This window comes from Priapulus caudatus, unplaced genomic scaffold, assembly GCF_000485595.1.
Source record: "Priapulus caudatus unplaced genomic scaffold, Priapulus_caudatus-5.0.1 Scaffold49, whole genome shotgun sequence".
Taxonomy (NCBI): Eukaryota; Metazoa; Priapulida; class Priapulimorpha; order Priapulimorphida; family Priapulidae; genus Priapulus; species Priapulus caudatus.
Window position 1 is genome coordinate 599000 of NW_014577110.1, and position 18747 is coordinate 617746.

General features: G+C 44.2%; 1 protein-coding gene across 9 annotated transcripts in view; it reads right to left on the reverse strand.

Moving 5' to 3' along the window:
• Nucleotides 1-2750: 2750 nt before the first annotated feature.
• LOC106820841 (RNA binding protein fox-1 homolog 1-like) overlaps nucleotides 2751-18747 on the reverse strand; it is a 74194-nt gene continuing 58197 nt past the window's right edge. For 7 of the 9 annotated variants that reach the window (XM_014825425.1, XM_014825427.1, XM_014825428.1 and 4 more), the window contains 8 exons: nucleotides 17741-17833; nucleotides 14344-14401; nucleotides 13008-13149; nucleotides 12323-12377; nucleotides 8153-8227; nucleotides 5705-5829; nucleotides 5373-5451; nucleotides 2751-5172 (listed from right to left, as the gene is read on the reverse strand). In XM_014825425.1, coding sequence (XP_014680911.1) covers nucleotides 5128-5172; nucleotides 5373-5451; nucleotides 5705-5829; nucleotides 8153-8227; nucleotides 12323-12377; nucleotides 13008-13149; nucleotides 14344-14401; nucleotides 17741-17833 — 672 coding nt within the window. In that variant the 3' untranslated portion in view covers nucleotides 2751-5127. The remainder of the gene's footprint in view (nucleotides 5173-5372; nucleotides 5452-5704; nucleotides 5830-8152; nucleotides 8228-12322; nucleotides 12378-13007; nucleotides 13150-14343; nucleotides 14402-17740; nucleotides 17834-18747) is intronic. The other 2 variants (XM_014825421.1, XM_014825423.1) reach the window with 2 other exon arrangements.

The following is an 18747-nucleotide window of genomic DNA, read 5'->3' on the forward strand; positions in this document are numbered from 1 at the left end:
CATATCTCTGATTCCCAATTTTGATCGCAAATATTTATCTCTTGATGCGCTAAATAGTTTAATGCATTCCTCACCCCAGAATAGTTTTAGACACCCAATGTTTGTCCCTCACTGAGTGCATAGAAGCCGAGATAGTTGACATCTTAAGGTTATCACTAGCGGCACTCTTGGAATCCCAAAGATGGCCCCCCCCTGCCTTCCTCTATCTTGCGTGAAGTCGGTCTCCTAATCATAAAACTTGAAACCTAAGGCACTGGATAGTATATGGAAAAAGTTCTGGGTGCGTTTATCGGCACTGTCCCCAAGCCGTCTCAAATCTGGCCTAAGCCACCTGAACTAAATGATTGGCAGCCTCTCGGCCAACGCGAAAACATGATTTCACATTTGGGCAGCTCCTCGGCCAACGCGAAACTGATTTTCACGTTCGGGCAGCTTCGGCCAACGCGGTAAACTCATTTCACTTTACTTTGATTTTGCATCTTGGATGTTTGATTTTGATTTTGATTTTAGATTTTGATTCGTTATTGGATTTTGATTTTGATTTCTGATTTTTGATTTTGATTTTAGATTTTCGATTTCGTTTTGATTTTTGATTTGATTTTGATTTCGATTTTGATTTCGTTTTGATTTTTTATTGATTTTGATTTTGATTTTGATAATTGATGTTGCATTTGATTTTCGATTTTGGGGATTTCAGATTTTGATGTCGTGTTGATTATTTAATTTGATTTTCATTTTTTTTTTTTGCTTTTATTATTCAGAGGGTCAAAATTGTTACAGTGGGGCAGCCTCCGGCCACCATCAGTGGTGTCGAATTAATACGCGAATTATTTATACACACTTATATATATCATAAATATATAATTATTTATTCACGTTCATACGATAGCAGCGGCACCGCTGCAGTGTTAGCGGTTTCTTTCTATACCTGTGTACTGCGACAGAGCTGTATTAGTTCACGCTGGGACCGCGCGCTCTCATCTGTACCTGTATGTGACCTACCACCGTGAAGTCGTGCACGCACACGAAACAACATACACAACAACACAAACAACAACACAAACAACATAACTACATAAACATAATATAACAAGACTAACATGACTATATAACGGCGCTACATAAATTCAATACTAGGTCATTCATTTTGTTTCAAATCGTTCATTCAATACTTATACTAGACATATATAATATATCAGCTGCATGCACGCACGCTGACTCGTGCACGCACAACCGACACGAGCGCGTGCTGATCATAGACACATCGCTACATAAATTAAATAGATGAAAAAAATAGTAGGCCTATAATAAAAATAAAAATAATAGATTAAGCAGTATAGCTATCCGTCTTTGAGAATATATAGGGCACAACTGCCGAGTTTAAGATTTTTCTCGCTGTCGCTCTCTATTTTTCTCCCTCGCCCCCTCTTTCTCTCCCTCTCTCTCTCGCTCTCTCTCACACACTGTCCCCACCCGCACTCACCCCTCTCTCTCTCTCCCTCTCGCGCTCTCTCTCTCGTCTCTCTCTCATCTCTATCTCTTCTCTCTCTCGTCTAACTATCTCTCTCTATCTCTCGCTAACATCTATATTTAATATTTGTATGTCATAATTTGATAAAATACATAACGTCAAATTATGAATTTGATCATCATTCATTAATGTTTTCAGGCCTTATGAAAGGAATGTATACTGGGATCATCAATTAATGCCGAGGCCGATCTCTCACAAGTTCACCTACAGATAAGTACCTACGGCATAGGATTATTGCGTTAGGGTTAGCCACAGTTAATAGTGTCCATATTGTCTTAGTTTTCCCATTCTACAGGTGAAACAAACGATTAACTATACGTATTCTATTGTTGTAAGTAAGCAAATTAATCTTGTTTCTGATGATGAATGTTTTTTTGTACGTGCGCGTGCGTACGTGCGTACGTGTGCGTACGTGCATTGTGAGTTGTGGCGCGCTCAGGTGCGTGTGGCGTGCTCGGTGTGTGTCTGAGCGCCGCAACAGTCGTCGCATCGGTCGATACCGTCTATACTGCCGTTCCTCCCCCCCATAACCTGTATCGCTGGAATATATGACCTTTATGAAACAAAAGCTGTGTATATTATGTTGGGGTATACAATGTATCATAAGGTAGTTTTTTAATGATATATTATATATCAGGAGCGTATAGATGACAAATATTTGGTCATTATACCGCATCCTGCTCTCTCTCTCTATAATAGATATATTTTAATATATAGACGTGATTTTGTGAGTTTTAGTTAGAGCTGGGAGCTGCTCGTGAGTCGTGTCTCAGCTAGAGGGCTTGCGGGCTGACGGTGCGTGGGCCCTTGCGTAGTGCGCAGTTCAGCGAGAGGTCTACGATTTTCTATGTCCCCGGTGTACTGGCCGGAACGACCCTCGGTACTAATCCCCCCTTTGAATATGCCCGACCGTACCTTCGTCTACATCCACTAACGAGTCTAGGGAGGTCGCCTACGACTACTTCTCAACCCTACCCGACCCGAACCAACTTTAACCTAACCCTAATATGCTTAGGTGTGTGTGTGTGTGTGTGTGTGTGTGTGTGTGTGTGTGTGTGTGTGTGTGTGTGTGCGTGTGTGTGTTAAATTTAAAACTATTTCGGCAGTATGCTTATGCTTACAACTTGTGAACAACACACTTATTCAAGAACGATATACTAAACTCTACCATTAAATGATTTCTGGCAGTAGAAATACAAATAACCATACACCTACTCGATTGATATTTTTTCTAAAACTTTATTAAATAATGCGAACATTATGCGTGCATCACAATCCTTCACTCTCCAAAAGATATTTGCAAATACAACTTTATTTAATTTACTAAATTTTCCTGACGAAACTTGAATCTACAAAATAACCGTGCTGTATAACGCTGCATGTCAGAAATTCCCATTCAAACTCCTGCATGTAGAATATTATTGGCCTGTACTCAGCAGTCATCTAGCTACCTTACGGCTGCACTAACAGTGGTCTTTTTGTACCTCTATTTTGCCCCCACGATGGCGCCACTTGACATCCTAAATCTTGTTCAAACGCCTAACATTTTAGCCGCAACCGCAAAACCGCTTTACGTAATAAACGACAACGTACAGTGTACGACAAACAATAAATTACATTAAATACTCGTTGACAACTGCCTAACACAAACCCACTTAAAAGAGAGCAGGGCATTTTTCATACCAATCTCATTTTGAGACTCCTCCCCGTACATTCAATTGAGGGCCCATCTTTTATAAAATATTGAGTTACCCCACCGTTTCAGCACGTGTAGCATTCGTAATGTATTGCTATCCCTGGCCCCACGATAATATGCGTATACGACCAGTATCTGGTAATTACTGTGCGACCCATAGAGACTAGAAGTTGTGGTTTGTATGTTTAACCATACAAATATGTTGAACGTATAACAGTTACACGGTTCTATATATCTTGCAATTAGTCGTTGTAATGAACGCTGTTACAAGTTCAGAAGAGAAATCTATTAATATCGTAGTTACGTAATCCGATGCTGTGAAACAATTTACTTTTAATCGTCATAACACCAGATTCGCGGCAGTATAAGGTCTTTGGTTATTCTAATCGCACCAAATATGTGCAATAATTCTTAACTACAAACAAATAACTTAATACATTATACTAGTTTAATAATAACTAAAATTAATAAATACCTGACATAGGCTATTTACAATTGTACAGTTTAAAAATAACCTACATGAGATTCCATTGCTTAAGAAAATTTTCATTAAAACTGTATAGTTTATACCATTTGGCAACGTTATTGCCCAACAAATCTGCCACGTACCAACCGTTTTCTCCCGCCATCGTTATATTCTGCTGGGCTAGAAAGTTTGACGATATCTAGTGATAGCGTAAGAGATTGTATGACAGCATGCAACACCTGGCAACCCAGCCTCATAATTCGTCCATTTAGTTTCCAGCGTGATAGCGATATCAACAGGAGTCTATCAATATAGATAGACTCCTGATATCAAGATGAACAGCCTCACGCCCAATAAAATATGGGAATTGTTTCAAAGGTGAGCGGTGCCGGATTCCGAATCTCGACGCTTGGTACTAGCGATTAGCACATTGATGAAAAACTGCGAACAAATTCTGCATTCTGTCGCGGATATCCAAAACGAAACGAAGAGCTCATGATACGACCACAAAAGCTGCCGTTAGACGAAAGGGAGAAGAGAAGATTGGTAGAAAGAGATCTGTAGCTGCATAAACCTATGCATATAAGTTACGTAGTTTGGTGTCTGGCTGGTTTTTTATTAACGAGGACAAATTCAGCAGTCATGATATAAACACGGGGATGTTTTTTGTCGGAGAGCTATGGGTTTATAAATAGTTCAATAGAATTATGGAAATGAGAAGATGATGGCATCTTGAAATAACATATATGCCGAAATCTTTTAAACGCTAAGCTAGGTACTAAAATATCCAGACTTGTGGTCAGAGATGTTAATCCTAGAAGAAAGTGCTTGATTACTTACGCTACCAGATTCCTATCACTTAAAGTAGTTAACGGTTTTTCTTTCGAAATAAGCCCATTACATTCCACAAATCGTGAGAGAGAAAAAAAATCAATAATAAATAATTACAAAAACTGTTTGATAAAGAAATACATTTAGCAGCCTCCATCAAATATTTGGCAAGGCAGGGGTTTCTTCTTTGGCGGCTTTTTGTTTACTGGGAATGGAAGCCTACGGTCGCTTATCCTTATCGCAAGTTATCCTTCTGTTCGCCTTGTATGCATTAGACAGCATTTGGAGATGAAACGAACACCGTACATGCGCATGCGCCCGACGTTTACCGATGGACTGTTGTTGTATTTCGCCGTATGTATGCGTAAGTTGTTGCGGGAACCCCACCGAAATACAACACTGACATGATGTCCGTAACCAGGTATTATCTTGACCGGTCGCGTGACCGACCGTCTGTGCTTCATTCCCGCCTTCTTGCTGCAGAGTTGCTCGTCCGTCTATCACCTGGGGTAGAGCCAGTCGTTGTACTGCTGTTGTTGGTTGCGCATATTCCTTGCAACATTGACACTGCATCTGTTGCGATCTATAGCAGCTCAGCACTGTCTAGTACGGTGAGAACCTATTATACATCCCTCTGTAGACTGCCGCCTGTGAAAAAGGGGAATGTCAAATGATTACCAGCACGTTAAACGAGCGGCGGGAAAGTGTACGTCTAACGCTTTGTGGCTTTCTGGTACACTTCGTGTCCGTAGTTCGATAGTCAATTCGCTTTCAGCGTTGGCTCAGTCCACGCGAGAACGACTATCACTGCTTTCTAGATGAGACTTACTATCCGCTCTAATGCTTACCCCGTAGCCAGCCACCGGTCCTATACTGTGTCCGGCCGCTGCCGCCGCTAGATACGGATCCATGTACTCTCTGCCATACCTGCGCCGAAGACAAACGGGAGCGTTTTTAAACGTTTACGAGAGTAGAACAGCTCGCCGGGAAACGAAGCGAAAGCAGCTCGGCGATGAAGATTCAGGTGAAGTTGCGCATAGAAAGGTATCGGTGTAGTATATATATAGTTATGTCGGTTATGCTACGTCGAGTAGGCAGTGACGACCATTTGCTTTCTTCGGTTCAGAGTCTTTTGTTCGCTATCTGCTATCGCGGCTGTGAGTTGATCGAAGAGTTTTACCCGACAGTATATGCTCCGGCTACGGTCTGCATGGGCTGAGCACTAGCATTAGCCATCACTCCGGATCCCGGGTAGGGTCTGGTCACATATCCAGCTGGATACCCAGCCTGTGAAAACACAGCCTCCTTTAAAAGAACGGGTAAAATATTACGGACGGAAACAACAAAGTAGCCGACACAGGTGAGTGAGAGCGGCAGATGGTTTTCGAAGGATTGATCAAACATCTTCACGTGAGAAAACAAACACATTTTACGTTGGTATAAACAAACGCACATAAAACGTGATCATCCGTACTGTTTTACAAGAAATCCACCCAAGTTTATCGAGAAGGCCTGTGATGTAATTTACGGGTCTGCTAAAACAGACAATTGTGCCGACAAATTTTTAAGAGACATTGCATATAATTTCCAAGACTAGTCGGCGAATTTACTCGTAATTATATATATATATATATATATATAATATTCGAATTCTGAGAGTGCGTATGACCTTTAGTAACCGTTTTCTACACCGTAGCCACGTAGTATAGCCACCAGACTAACTAAGACGATTATAAATAACATAAAATGTAGCTTCCGATAGAATTATTCCTAGTCACGCGTTCAGTTGTAACCTTTTATAGGCATGCGTTAGTGCGCTGTGTTATCGGCAAACAACAACGGGTATTGGTGGTGTTTATGCGGTCTTATTCCTGTTCGACATTGCATAATTCATGCGGTAAATCTAGATTTGCTTGACCAAAGACTTGCTGCGGTGAAAAACTACGCCAAAGTAATAACAATAGCATTGCTTATGAGTGCTGGCTTAACTCCTATTACAGAATTATATTACTGCGCATATTATGAGAAATGTGACAATTAATATAAGAAAAAAACGCCTATTCACTGACACACACACACACACACACACACACACGCGCGCGCGCGCGCGCGCATATACAGGCTAAATGGTAGGATTTACGAAACAATAGCAAATTTGTCGTTGAGGTGAGTGAGACAACCGCACGACAAACGTTATTGGTTTACACGAATCTAATCAGGCAAGCCTGGTGAATTGCTAAAACGAACAAAAACACACCATGGACAGTGCGATAGGCGTTAGAAGGAAACCTGACCAAAATCAGCAAACTGAGGCATTGTGCAGACAGAAGAAAGAAGAGACGGCGAGTGAACTAGTGATGCGTGTATGGCAGTGAGGTTGACACAATGACACAGTGACACAGTTGCATAGACAGACAGTCGGACCAACGGACAGACGGACGGACGGACAAACAGACAGACAGACAGACAGACAGACAGACATACAGACAGACAGACAGACAGCCAGCCAGACAGACAGACAGACAGACAGACAGACAGACAGACAGACAGACAGACAGACAGACAGACAGACAGACAGACAGACAGATAGACATGAGTGGGGGGAATGCGTGAGCGAGTGAATGAGTTAGTGCGTGAGTGAGTGAGTGAATGAGTGAGTGAGTGCCGTTGAGTGAAGTGAATGAGTGAGTGCGCTTGAAGTGAGTTGAGTGCGTGCGTGCGTGCGTGCGTGGTTGTGTGTTGGGTGTGGGGGGGGGGGGGTGAGTGAATTTGAAATTAAGTTGAGTGAGTGAATGTTGCGTAGGTGGCGCGCAGTGATTTGCGTGGCGGCTGCCGTGAGTTGAAGTGAAGTGAGTGAGTGAGTGCGTGCGTTGCGTGCGTGCTTGGAGTTGTGTTAAGTGAGTGAGTGAGTGAGTTGAGTGTGTGTGAGTGCGAGTGTGTGTGAGTGAGTGAGTGGGAGTGAGTGAAGTAAAGTGAAGTGAGTGAGTGAAGTGAAGTGAGTGAGTGAGTGAGTGGAGTGAATGAGGAAGTGAGGTGAGTGAGTGAAGTGAAATGAGTTGAGTTGAGTTTGGTGAGCGAGCGAGGCGAGTTGAGTTGCGGTGCGTGCGGTGTGTGTGTTTGTGTGGGTGAATGAGTTGAGTGAGTGGATTTGAGTGAGTGAGGTGAGTGAGTGAGTGCGTTGCGTGCGTGCGTGCGGTAGCGCGCGTGAGTGAGTGAGTGAAGTGAGTGAGTGAGTGGGAAGTGAGTGAGTGAGTGAGTGAGTGAGTGAATGAGTGAGTGAGTGAAGTGGTGAAGATGAGTGAGTGAGTGAAGTGAGAGAGTAGCTGAATGAGTGAGTGAGTGAGTGAAGTGAGTGCGTGAAGTGAGTGAGTTGAAGTGATGAAGTGAAGGTGAGTTGAGTGAGTGAGTGAGTGAGTGAGTGAGTGAGTGAGTGAGTGAGTGAGTGAGTGAGTGAGTGAGTGAGTGAGTCAGTCAGTCAGTCATTCAATCAGTGTGTCTGTCTGTTAGTGAGTGAGTGTGCGTGTGAGAGAGAGACAGACTAGAGAACAAGATAGAGAAAATAAATAGAGCGGGGAGATATTCACAAGCAATACTGCAGTGTACAACAGCAAAACAAACGGTAAAGTACCCCGGGCAACAATGCCTTGCCAGTAGTTAAACCTAGCTCCCCAAGTGACACAACAGGATGTTTGGCAGCAGGAACCTAAAATCAGATGGAAAATCAAACAAGAGTGAGCAAAAAACACTGATTTGGAAAAAATGAATCAGTCAATATCGTGGACAGGAAAAGTTTAGCGCAGACGACGCGAGAACTACCAGCTGTGTTGGTATCCGAACAGTTCTCTCGGACCGCGTTACTTAATGTGAAGTCAATCGAGTCCTTAACATGTAACACCAGTAGTTTACAATTTTCGTTACATTACTAGTTTCATGGTGAAACCCTCGTCGTAATATAATGGCGGGTTTAAATCACGAGTAGATTTTCAATAAACATTATCTCTCTCCACGCGCCAGCGCCGAAATCAATGTAGTGGCAGAAATCAATCCGCCGCAGAAATCAATCGGGGGGGGGGACCTCCCTGGTACCGGTCACTTGGCAGCCCCTTGAGATTTGACATCGTGACGGGCGACAATGTATTGCACCGCATAGTGCTACTACCAGACGCGCTAACTGAACAATGAGACCCCCCACCACGCACACACACACGCACGCGCACGCACGCACACACACATAGTGCCACTGGAAGTGCCGAATTACTAATTAATTGCAGTAGTATCTGATGTGACAGCCTCCGAAAAAAAACACCACGCCGCAATGAAATATCGGCTATCGATGTAACTAGACGCGATGTGTTTCACTTTACTATGAACAACGGCACTATGAATACACACAGTAGCATGTAGAACGTCACTGCGAATATAACGTGATTAACGTTCAGCGTACGTAGCGGGTGTGTCACGACTCTAATTAGGCTATATAATAGCGAAATATAAAATAGCGTTGCAACGTTAGCAACAACGGCTCGCGGCATTGACTGTGCAAACATGGCGCCAGCAAGGCCGCCTATTAAATTTCACACTCACCTGAGACGTAATTCGGGACACAATTCGACTGCACTAGGCAACAGAACCGTCGCTACATATAGAGGGCATATAACTCTAGGCGCATTCGTAGCAGATTTTATAACGGCAATATTCGATATGCCGTACAATATACACTGTACTTCGCATTATGAAGACCGCCCGTGCTTGGCACAGTCCCGCATCCTACCAGATACCTGAGGAACCCTCGTTAATATCCGAGAACATAGCGAATCGTAGGGAGCATGCCGTGGAAACAAACCTACCACCTTACCATATTCTGAGTGAAGGCACGACCCCTGCGTCTTGTGGATAAAACGTTCCGGGCATATCTCTTCATGTGTCAAATAGAGCCGACGTGTTTTTCGTCTCCCAACACCAGTATCCGTCCGATTCAGTTCCTAGCTGGATGGCCCTACTGACTCTATTTCTCTCATTCCCCTACTTACATAGATAGGTGACAACTTGGTGATTTGCGTTTGCTAGTGATTCTGTTCCCTGTCTTTACCAGTGGGAATCGCAATAATGGAAACGTGTATACTACTTTCTCAACGCTGTTGGGGGGCAACATCGGCAGCTCCGGACCTTTATTTTCGTCATAGGTTCCACATACTCGTCTATACAACATCATCCGTTGTACGCCTGCGCAGCACTCCTGCGGGGATGGCGGACCATGGGTAAAGCTGCAAGGGCCCGTGTTCCTGACTCGCCCTGGCATGCCGCAAGCATATATCACAACTGATGCTAGCTAGCATCCTGTAATGTCAGAACTATGTCCGATGCAGAACATACCAGGCAGGTTCCAATATGCCGCTGCACACTTCTAAGTGTATTTTTTCTGTTGGACCTAATCCTGAAAAGGCTGAAGATTGACATTGCCTGCCCCAGTGAGTGCCATAATCCTGGTATAGGAAAATTCATTGGCAGTGACTAAATTTCCTTCTACTCTAGAAGGAACAGAGACCTCTCTAAAATAGGCGTTACTATTGCTTTGAAATTTAACCTTCGTCAACCAGTAGGCAACTGGAAGGGAATCGGCTGCCACATTATATCCATGCGCAGCGAAGTGGGGAAGCCTTGCTAAGCGTTCATCATCTCCTCAACCGCTCCCTCCCCAAGGAGAAGACCCTTTTTTGCGATCAGCTGTCACGCGTCCTCTCTGATGTCCCTGGGGCGATAGGCTGTTTCTTCCCGGCGTCTTTAACGCAAGAGGAGGAGTCGGCTGTAAGTCCCCAGCTTGGCGAGATATTACTGGTCCCCGTAGTCTCGGATCGGATGAAACGAGCAGGGCTTTATGCTTGCCGAGCGCTGCTTCCACGTCAGCCTTACAGTCTCCAACACGTTGTCCCCCCTCCCCTCCCCCGTCCGTCGAAGCATCCACGAAGGCACACGGCAGCATCTTAGACCCAGCGATGGCACATGATTGATTTCATCATCATTGTGAGATAGAATTTTCACAGCAAACTAATTGGTTTCCACATTCGTCACAGCGCAGACTGCTGGACTGATCAAAAACCCGTGTGCACACCGTTAAAACTTTATATCTCCACCGTAGCAAACTAAAAAACCGCGCGTCAGTTGACGTGATTGGCTCGATGAGAGTATCGAAGTAATGTCAACTTTGCCATAGCAAAAACACAACTGTTTTCACGCACTGCTCTACGAGGACAGAACTCGCCACCGATATGCCCAGATGAAGGGCACTTGCCAAAGAGAACTTTGCTGCATGCAGAATCAGCGGCGGAAGGGTAATGCATACGAGACTGAAGGCTTCGCGGAAAGACATGATTCCCCCTGCTTTTTTTTCGAATCAATTAAATTTATCGCACGATGGCGCTCTTCTGGTCTGTGCCCCTCAATACCTCGAAGGCAACCGCTTCACTCACAAAGAAGCCGTTCTCGTTCTACGTCGTGAGCAAAGCATTCAGCTGAATCAACATTTCCCAGGAGAAAGCTCTAACTGCACTCGAGCTAGAACCGTCAGTCGAAGAAGCGGTTGAGGCTCCAAAGCAGCTTGCCAACAACAACGCTCCGGCTCTGTACTTCGCGCCTGCTGCGGTTCTATAGGCTGGAGGTTGCCCCCCCCCCCTAAATGCGCTTCCTTCACTACCTCCGTCTGTCTGACATAAGGAAAATGTCTCCCAGGATATTAAGGGCGGCATCACTGTCACTCTGCTCAAGAAAGACTACCGCTTAAACTGTGCTAACAACATCGGGTTAACCCTCATTGCTGCTATAGTGTCGAGCTTGTCGCACGGCTTATCCTTAACAGGATTTGGTTCCTCCCCAAAAACTCAGTGCAGCTTCTTCAGTGGTCGTTTAACAACTCACATGGTGTTTGCTTTGCTCCAGCTTCAGGGTTTTGCGAATAGTATAAAAATCTGCACCGTAACTCTAACTGCGCAAGGTACTGCACCTTGCTGACTTCTCCTCCTCCAACGGGTCCGTGCTGCGGTGCTGCAACATGTACTGCTCGCATCCATGACAAATACGACATACGCATATACGCATAACTTCGTTCCGCTTTACAGCTCAAATTCACTGCTTGCGTTCATAATATCGCTCCTAAACCCCTATGATGCGCTCAACACATACAACAATATTTGTCATAGGAAGAATCTTCCTATTACAAATAGTGTCATAGGAGAGCGTATATGCGTATGTCGTATTCGTCATAGATGCTAGCAGAACAGGCTGCAGTACAACCACATAATACGCTTCATGACCACGTGTACCGTACGTACAGTAGCAGAATACCCAAACAGCTACTCTTTGGCGAACGTAACAGTGGCTGCCGAGACGTTGTGTGACCTTGCAAGCGCTGGAAAGATTGCATTTAAGAGGATCTACTACTCTTCGTCTTCGATCCCAGCTTGTGGCATGCTTAAACTCAAGCCTGCGCTGTTTGGCGCCTCCATCTTCAGCAGGGAAATGCTTTGAGCGAGGGCACGCTAATATTTGCACCACGGAGCGCCGAAAGCGACGCTACGAGCGATGAGGGGGAGGGGGCGTCTCCTATCGTCAACTTTGACTCGGATTATATCATCACTCCTCCTTAAGCACAGGTTAGTGTTTTCAGCATAAAAAACTGGAAAACGAGAGCAACGTTATACGTTTCCTACTACATGGCATGATAGCCTGTATATTTCCAAGTGCCGTACAGTTTCTATGTTTACTGCATTATGAAAGCATGCATTGGTGCGAATGTGGTACTTACCGGTAATTGATATCGTTCCGCGTACGCGGCTAGGAACGGATCCTGGTATATTGCACTGCGAAGAAATATGAACGGCAAAATTACACGGGTAATTGCATACACACATCAGCCAAATGACAGGACAAGCAATATACACGCAGCGCTCAGCGCTGCAACGAGTTTGATGTCGGAAACAGTGCATCGTGGAAAACTAACTGAAAACAGATCGTTGGTGGCTGTAGGACTGCAAGTTTAGACGGGGCTTCCACACTTCTTCCGCCTTTGATTTACGAAGCACGGACTTTGCAGCGAGTATCTAACATCTGTCCTGCACTTAAAGGCCGTCTATAAATGACAGGTATATATATGTGCGTATGTGTGAGTGTGTGTGTGTATGTGTGTGTGTGTGTGCGTGTGCGTGTGCGTGTGCGTGTGCGTGTGCGTGTGCGTGTGCGTGTGCGTGTGGCGTGTGGCCGTGTGCGTGTGCGTGCGTGGCGTAGCGTGCGTGCGTGCGTGCGTGCGTGCGTGCGTGTGTGTGTGTGTGTGTGTGTGTGTGTGTGTGTGTGTGTGTGTGCTAAAAGCTTAAGATGGCCTTGATGAAAGGAATTACGATATTATCTCTAGATGAAAATGAATTCCAGAGACATTCTAAGTCATCTACAAAACAGAGCGATGATCGCGGGTAGTAGGTGGCTTAGCAACTTACGGCGCATACTGGGGTAGCGAGGGTGGCCCTGTAGGCATTGGTGTGGGGTGTCGAAGGGCGGCCGCGGCAGTGTACCCTCGCGCAGCTGCCGCAGCAGCAGCGACACGCCCCCTGGTGAGCGCTGCTCCTCGCAATGCCGCTACTACGTACGAAAGAAATACGACATTCATAGAAACGCTTCCCGCGTTACTCGTACACGCAAATAGGGGGGCTACTGAAATATTGCCTAACTTGAGAGTTCAGATGAATAGCGCGAGAGCATAATTTGCCAAGTGCATATTGCGTGTCTTTGCTTCAGTATTTTGTTAACAATGTATAATTTTCTACATGATTTGGGAATTTTCCCACTGCTTGGCAGCGAAGTTATAAATTATTAGTACCGCATGCCATCCCGACGAAATAAGAGCTGTCATACGTGCTAGACAACTCACGGGATATGCATCCTTAACAAAAATCTAGCGTGAGCTACAAAATAACAGGCCAGATCTTGCCAGCAACATTTTTGTTCACCTCTCTCTTTAGTATAGGCTTAGTTTTCAGTAGCCCTCTGTCACAGTGTAAGCGAAAGAAAGAAGAAGAGTTACGGATAGATAGATAGCGATCGAACGTGTGTGCGTAGATAAGTTTCATTCGTTCAAACTGCTAAAGTTTCAATCACAGCTCGTGTTTCGGCAATCCATTTTGCAAGACTCGTCAAAATGCAGAGAAAAAATGCACATCATGCAGTTCCGTGTGACCACTGTCTGTCGTAAACAATGCACCACCAACTCATGCACGTTTCCATTGTTTTAACATCGAACGTCAAGACGCAAAAGGAAAAAAGAACAAAAGTAAAGAAGTGAATCACGTACGTCATAAGTGTATCACGCTCACTAATTTCTCTAATAATTTCGGTACGGCATATATAGCGTTTTCGAAGCAAAGTTCAAGAACCGATTTTTTTTTGGCATCAACAAATGCAAGGCGAAATAGTTATTGCAAGTAAGAGAAATGATGAAATAATAATTATGAAAAATAATTTTTCATGGCGCCTATAATTTCGGATCGATTATCCAGGATGTTTACGAATCGAAATTGCTAAACTGCGTCAATCAATTAAATTTGACCATTGTTAACTTTGACAATTGGCATTACATACATATCTGACATTACATCGATTTCTATTTGCACCTGTAGCAAATAGGCCTACGACATGGCTGAATATTTTATAAATAATTTAAAATTTTTCCGCAATTTGCGAAAACGCCGGCGACTAAAATTGCTTCGAGAACGTGTGCGCGTCAAGGAATAACTATTATTCGTGTTAAAATAAACAAGCAGGCCAGAGGCTTCTTACCATTGGCTAAAGCAGCAGCATTCTTTTTTGTTTGAACCCTAGCAGTGGCATTGTTAACCTAAAACATTCACCAACAAGCATGGTATTCACAATGTCCATCCATACCGATGAGTCACGCCAAGTGCAACCGAGTCTGAACAAATGGGGTCACAGCGGAACCCCCTGGCACACACTCCATGCCGCAAAACAGGCTTTCTACACACGTACACAGTGACTACCAGAAAATTCCAACCTTTCATATCCATGCTGAATTATGAAGAAAACCACGACGACTAAATCGTATAGTGTCGTTGTCTGCTTCTCGCAATTTTTAAACTCAAAGGCAGTCATTAGTTATTCGGATATCGGACACTCTTTGGTCACGGTCACCTTGAACCGAGGTCCGAGCATGCGGACCTCTGGAACTGCATGCCGAAACTACAGATAAAACGACAACCCCTGTCGCGACAAATGCGCGACAAGCGTCGATTCAGAAAACGCGGCCGCTAGCAAATAGGTCACGATGCGATTTTTTCTAGATCTCTAGCTGCGACGTTCGTTTACCCGCAGCTTCCACACGTACGCAGCGCAGTTACGCGCGGCCAGGAGCGTCCGAACATGGCTGCACTTGGTGTGAAACGAGGCGCGATAGATAGAGGTATCAATATCATCGACGGCCAGAGACCGCTATATTACAGCAAATGCAGCAGCGCTGCTCGCCCCGTGGATACTGAGATATCGAAATTCTCTCTCACTCGCCGGCCAACTGCGTTAATGTGCATGTAGGCAACGACGATTGTGGGCCAATTTGTAAGCTAGGCGGGAGCACGCCTGTGTATACGGTCCTTATTGGATTTGTTGGCGAGGTCCCGGCGAGCAGCGATGTTGGACGTGTCCATACACATCTACCACAGTGTTACAGACAACACGCATGCGTCAAAATGTACCCCCAAAGAGAAGCCAGCGAGTCTGACTCTGTATTTTTAACGGATAAAGATCGAATGCTCTAGTGGGTAAACCAGAAACGTGAGCTTCACACTCGTGCAACCTTTTCGGAAATGAACAGTAAGCAATGAAAGATATAACACCGCGTAACCGGGTACGTACCCTAAAGCACTACGAGGTATATCCGTATCTCTTTTAGCTAGTAGTTAGCTTAGTTCAGCTGGATAGCTTAGCGAAATTACTCACGAGAGTGTTCCTTCTTTATCCATAGAGTAACAATATCCAACAACAAAACGATATCTCGAGAGTCGGCTAAACACCATTTTTTCGTCATATTTAACGTCGTAATGGCGGTTCAACCTTCTCGAATGGAAATCAATTTCTCTCGTTTAGAGAAACGCTACAACTGTTTACTTAAATCGTAAACTATAATCGCGTATATCTTGAGATCCGATAGGACGCACAAAGGTTTTCGCTGATAACATAATCGCGGAACGTGTATAACATAATTGCGCATTCGTAAAAACAAGGATCCTTCGTAGGGGGAGGGGGGGGGTGTTATAGAAATGCGTATGTGGAGGGAATCCATTATAACAGTGAGAGAATTTAGCATTTAGAATATAATAACGTCTGCATTATTTCTAAAGCAGTTAAAAACGCATCACACGCTAATGTAGAATCTTAAAATATCAGAGGCTATATGGAGATTATGCGGTGTATCTAATAATATACTATTGATCGACGATCCAATCCTCCAGTGCTTTCTTGCAGCTTTAAGGAAATATCAAACGTAAGAATTCCAAGAGTCTGATGCTAATGCGGGAACTAATTGCATAACTTAGATATTTTGTCGGCGCATGTCTAATGAGCAGTCACTCTGATAGCGACTGGTGGTCCCTCCCAGGATATACAACCATTGCCATTTTGACAAATTCAACCTCTTTGTGCAGAACGAATCGTTAGGGTTTCAATAGGTTTTATTGCGCTTAAAGGGCGCCATCTCTCGTTAGCTTGCTATGACGAATACCTGTTTCTGCTGCTTACTTGTTCTGATACTCCATTGACAGAGTCTCGATGATCGGGAAAGTTTTATTCGATGAGTACTATCACAACCTAGCTTCCAACCCAGCGTACTCCGCGTTGGTTTTTTTCACATATTACCATGTATATTCGACTAATATACGAAAACACCGCATAGGAGATATTAAACGTCTATCAATATTGGAATGCGGGTTAGGTTTACGTTCCGAGTGATAATTCGATCGTGCTTCTGTCTGCATAGTCTATAGTCTGTCAAACACAATTGCTATTGATAAATTTGGCCGTTGAATAGAAACTATAGACGATAGTTTTAGAAGGTTACGAATTTGAAGTATTTCTACATGTTTAATAATATTAGGTTGGTCGCACTCCCCGCACGTATGTGGGCATGAAATCAAAATCTCTCTTCGCTTTCGAAAAGAAATGCATGCGAAGAGAGAGAGAGAGAGAGAGAGAGAGAGAGAGAGAGAGAGAGAGAGAGAGCTCGTGGAGAAGTTCGAGGGAAAGGAAAGGAAAAGAGCTGGATAGATAGATGGATAGGTAGATAGATCTATGAATGATGGATAGATTGATGTTGGATGGATAGATAGATGACGGACGGACGTACGAACGGACGGATAGATAGATGAACGGACGGATGGATAGATGAACGGACGGACGGACGGACGGACGGACGGACGGACGGACGGACGAACTGACGGGCGGGTGGGCGGACGGATGGATGGATTGTTGAATGAATGGATAGGTGAATGACGGATGAAGAGAGAGAGAGCGAGAGAGAAAAAAGAGAGAGATACAGAGAGATAGAACGATACAGCGAAAGTAGAAAGAAAGGCGGAGAGAGAGAGAGCGAGAGATGGTGAGAAGGAGAGGGAGAAATAGAAATAGAGAGAGAGAGTGGACAAAGGTAGAAAGATAATAAGGGAAGGGCCGCACGAATCATTCGGTTTATATAGAGCGATTGAAAGATCCTTGGTTTTACTTCTCGCGCTTTTATAATTGCCAGCTATTTAGCTAATGATATAGTTACGATTGATTGTTTAATATTCGTCACAATTAATGTTTAGATTGTTTGAAATACCATAATCAAACAAGGAAATAACCAATGCAGCAACTATACAAGATACGGCCTTAACTAGAAAGCAACAAGTGCGCTACGTAAGATGTGTCTATCGATAATCTGATCGATATAAAAAGGTATATACGCAGCCAAATGCGAGGTTGTCGGATGGTTGCTGCGTTATTCAACACGCATCTACTAAAACATAGACAGTGCTAGGTAGGAAGAAGTCAGCTTTGCGTTGCTTTTATCGCAGTTATATGATGACACCTGCTTGTAGATCGATAGACACATCTTGACGACGGCGCCTTGCCACCAGGCAGTACTTAGCGGCAAGTGGCGAGTATCAACACATATAGATGAACCATGCACCTCGATTTTGCGTCCCTCTACTATGGTGCCGTTGAGCTTTTCCCTCGCCCGATCTGCATCAGTCGGGTTTTGGAACGTGACAAAACCGAATCCCTGCATGCGTAAAACAAGTGAACGTGCATTAGGATCCGTGCATTAATTAAGAAGTGATTGACGCGAGGTGTCGCAATCAGATTTCGCCTGCACGGGCAAAGAAAGGTGTGGCCACGACAAATGCTAACAGTAATGTTATGTTCAGGGAAGTACGCAATGTGGGCATGGCCTCCGCCTGACAGCTGGTTTTGCATATAGCATGTCTGGACGTGCCCAATGTGTGTAGTTTCAGAAATTCTCATTTTGAAATGGAATTTTGATGAAATACTGTAATACTTCGCACGCGTGTTAAAGGCACGTAACGTCAGTCACGTTGCAGACGTTAAGTGGAGTGCTTCTCCATTACCAACAGTTTCTATAGGAAAATGCTTTAGTCGCTTAATTGTGTGCCAATTAAGCTTAATATAATTTTACGCTTAGGGTCACATACACATACGGATCTACAATATCGCACCACGGGCAAATTATTTTACAGGTCTAATGAATCTAAGTATAGCTTTTCGTATTTAAATGACGGTTGAGATGCAAATGAAAAGTCTGTGTCTATTGGCACAGGGCCAACAGGGCAATTCACGTGGCATACGTGTTGTCATGTCAACGATGGCTCAGCGGTTTTTCACAAGTTAATGACAAAACATTGCGTGTATTTTTATTCAATTTCTGTCTGCTCATTATTCGGTGATTAAAGAGCGTGGCAATTACTAGGAATTTCATTCTCAACGTTACGAGTCTAATTATCCCCACTGTGTAAGCATCTGATTAGTAGAACAGGTCGAGTAGAAAAACAACGTATGCGTGACATATGCGTGACGTATGCGTGACGTCTAGCACACGCGTGCACACACACTCACGCACATACATACACACACACACACACACACACACACACACACACACACACACACACACACACA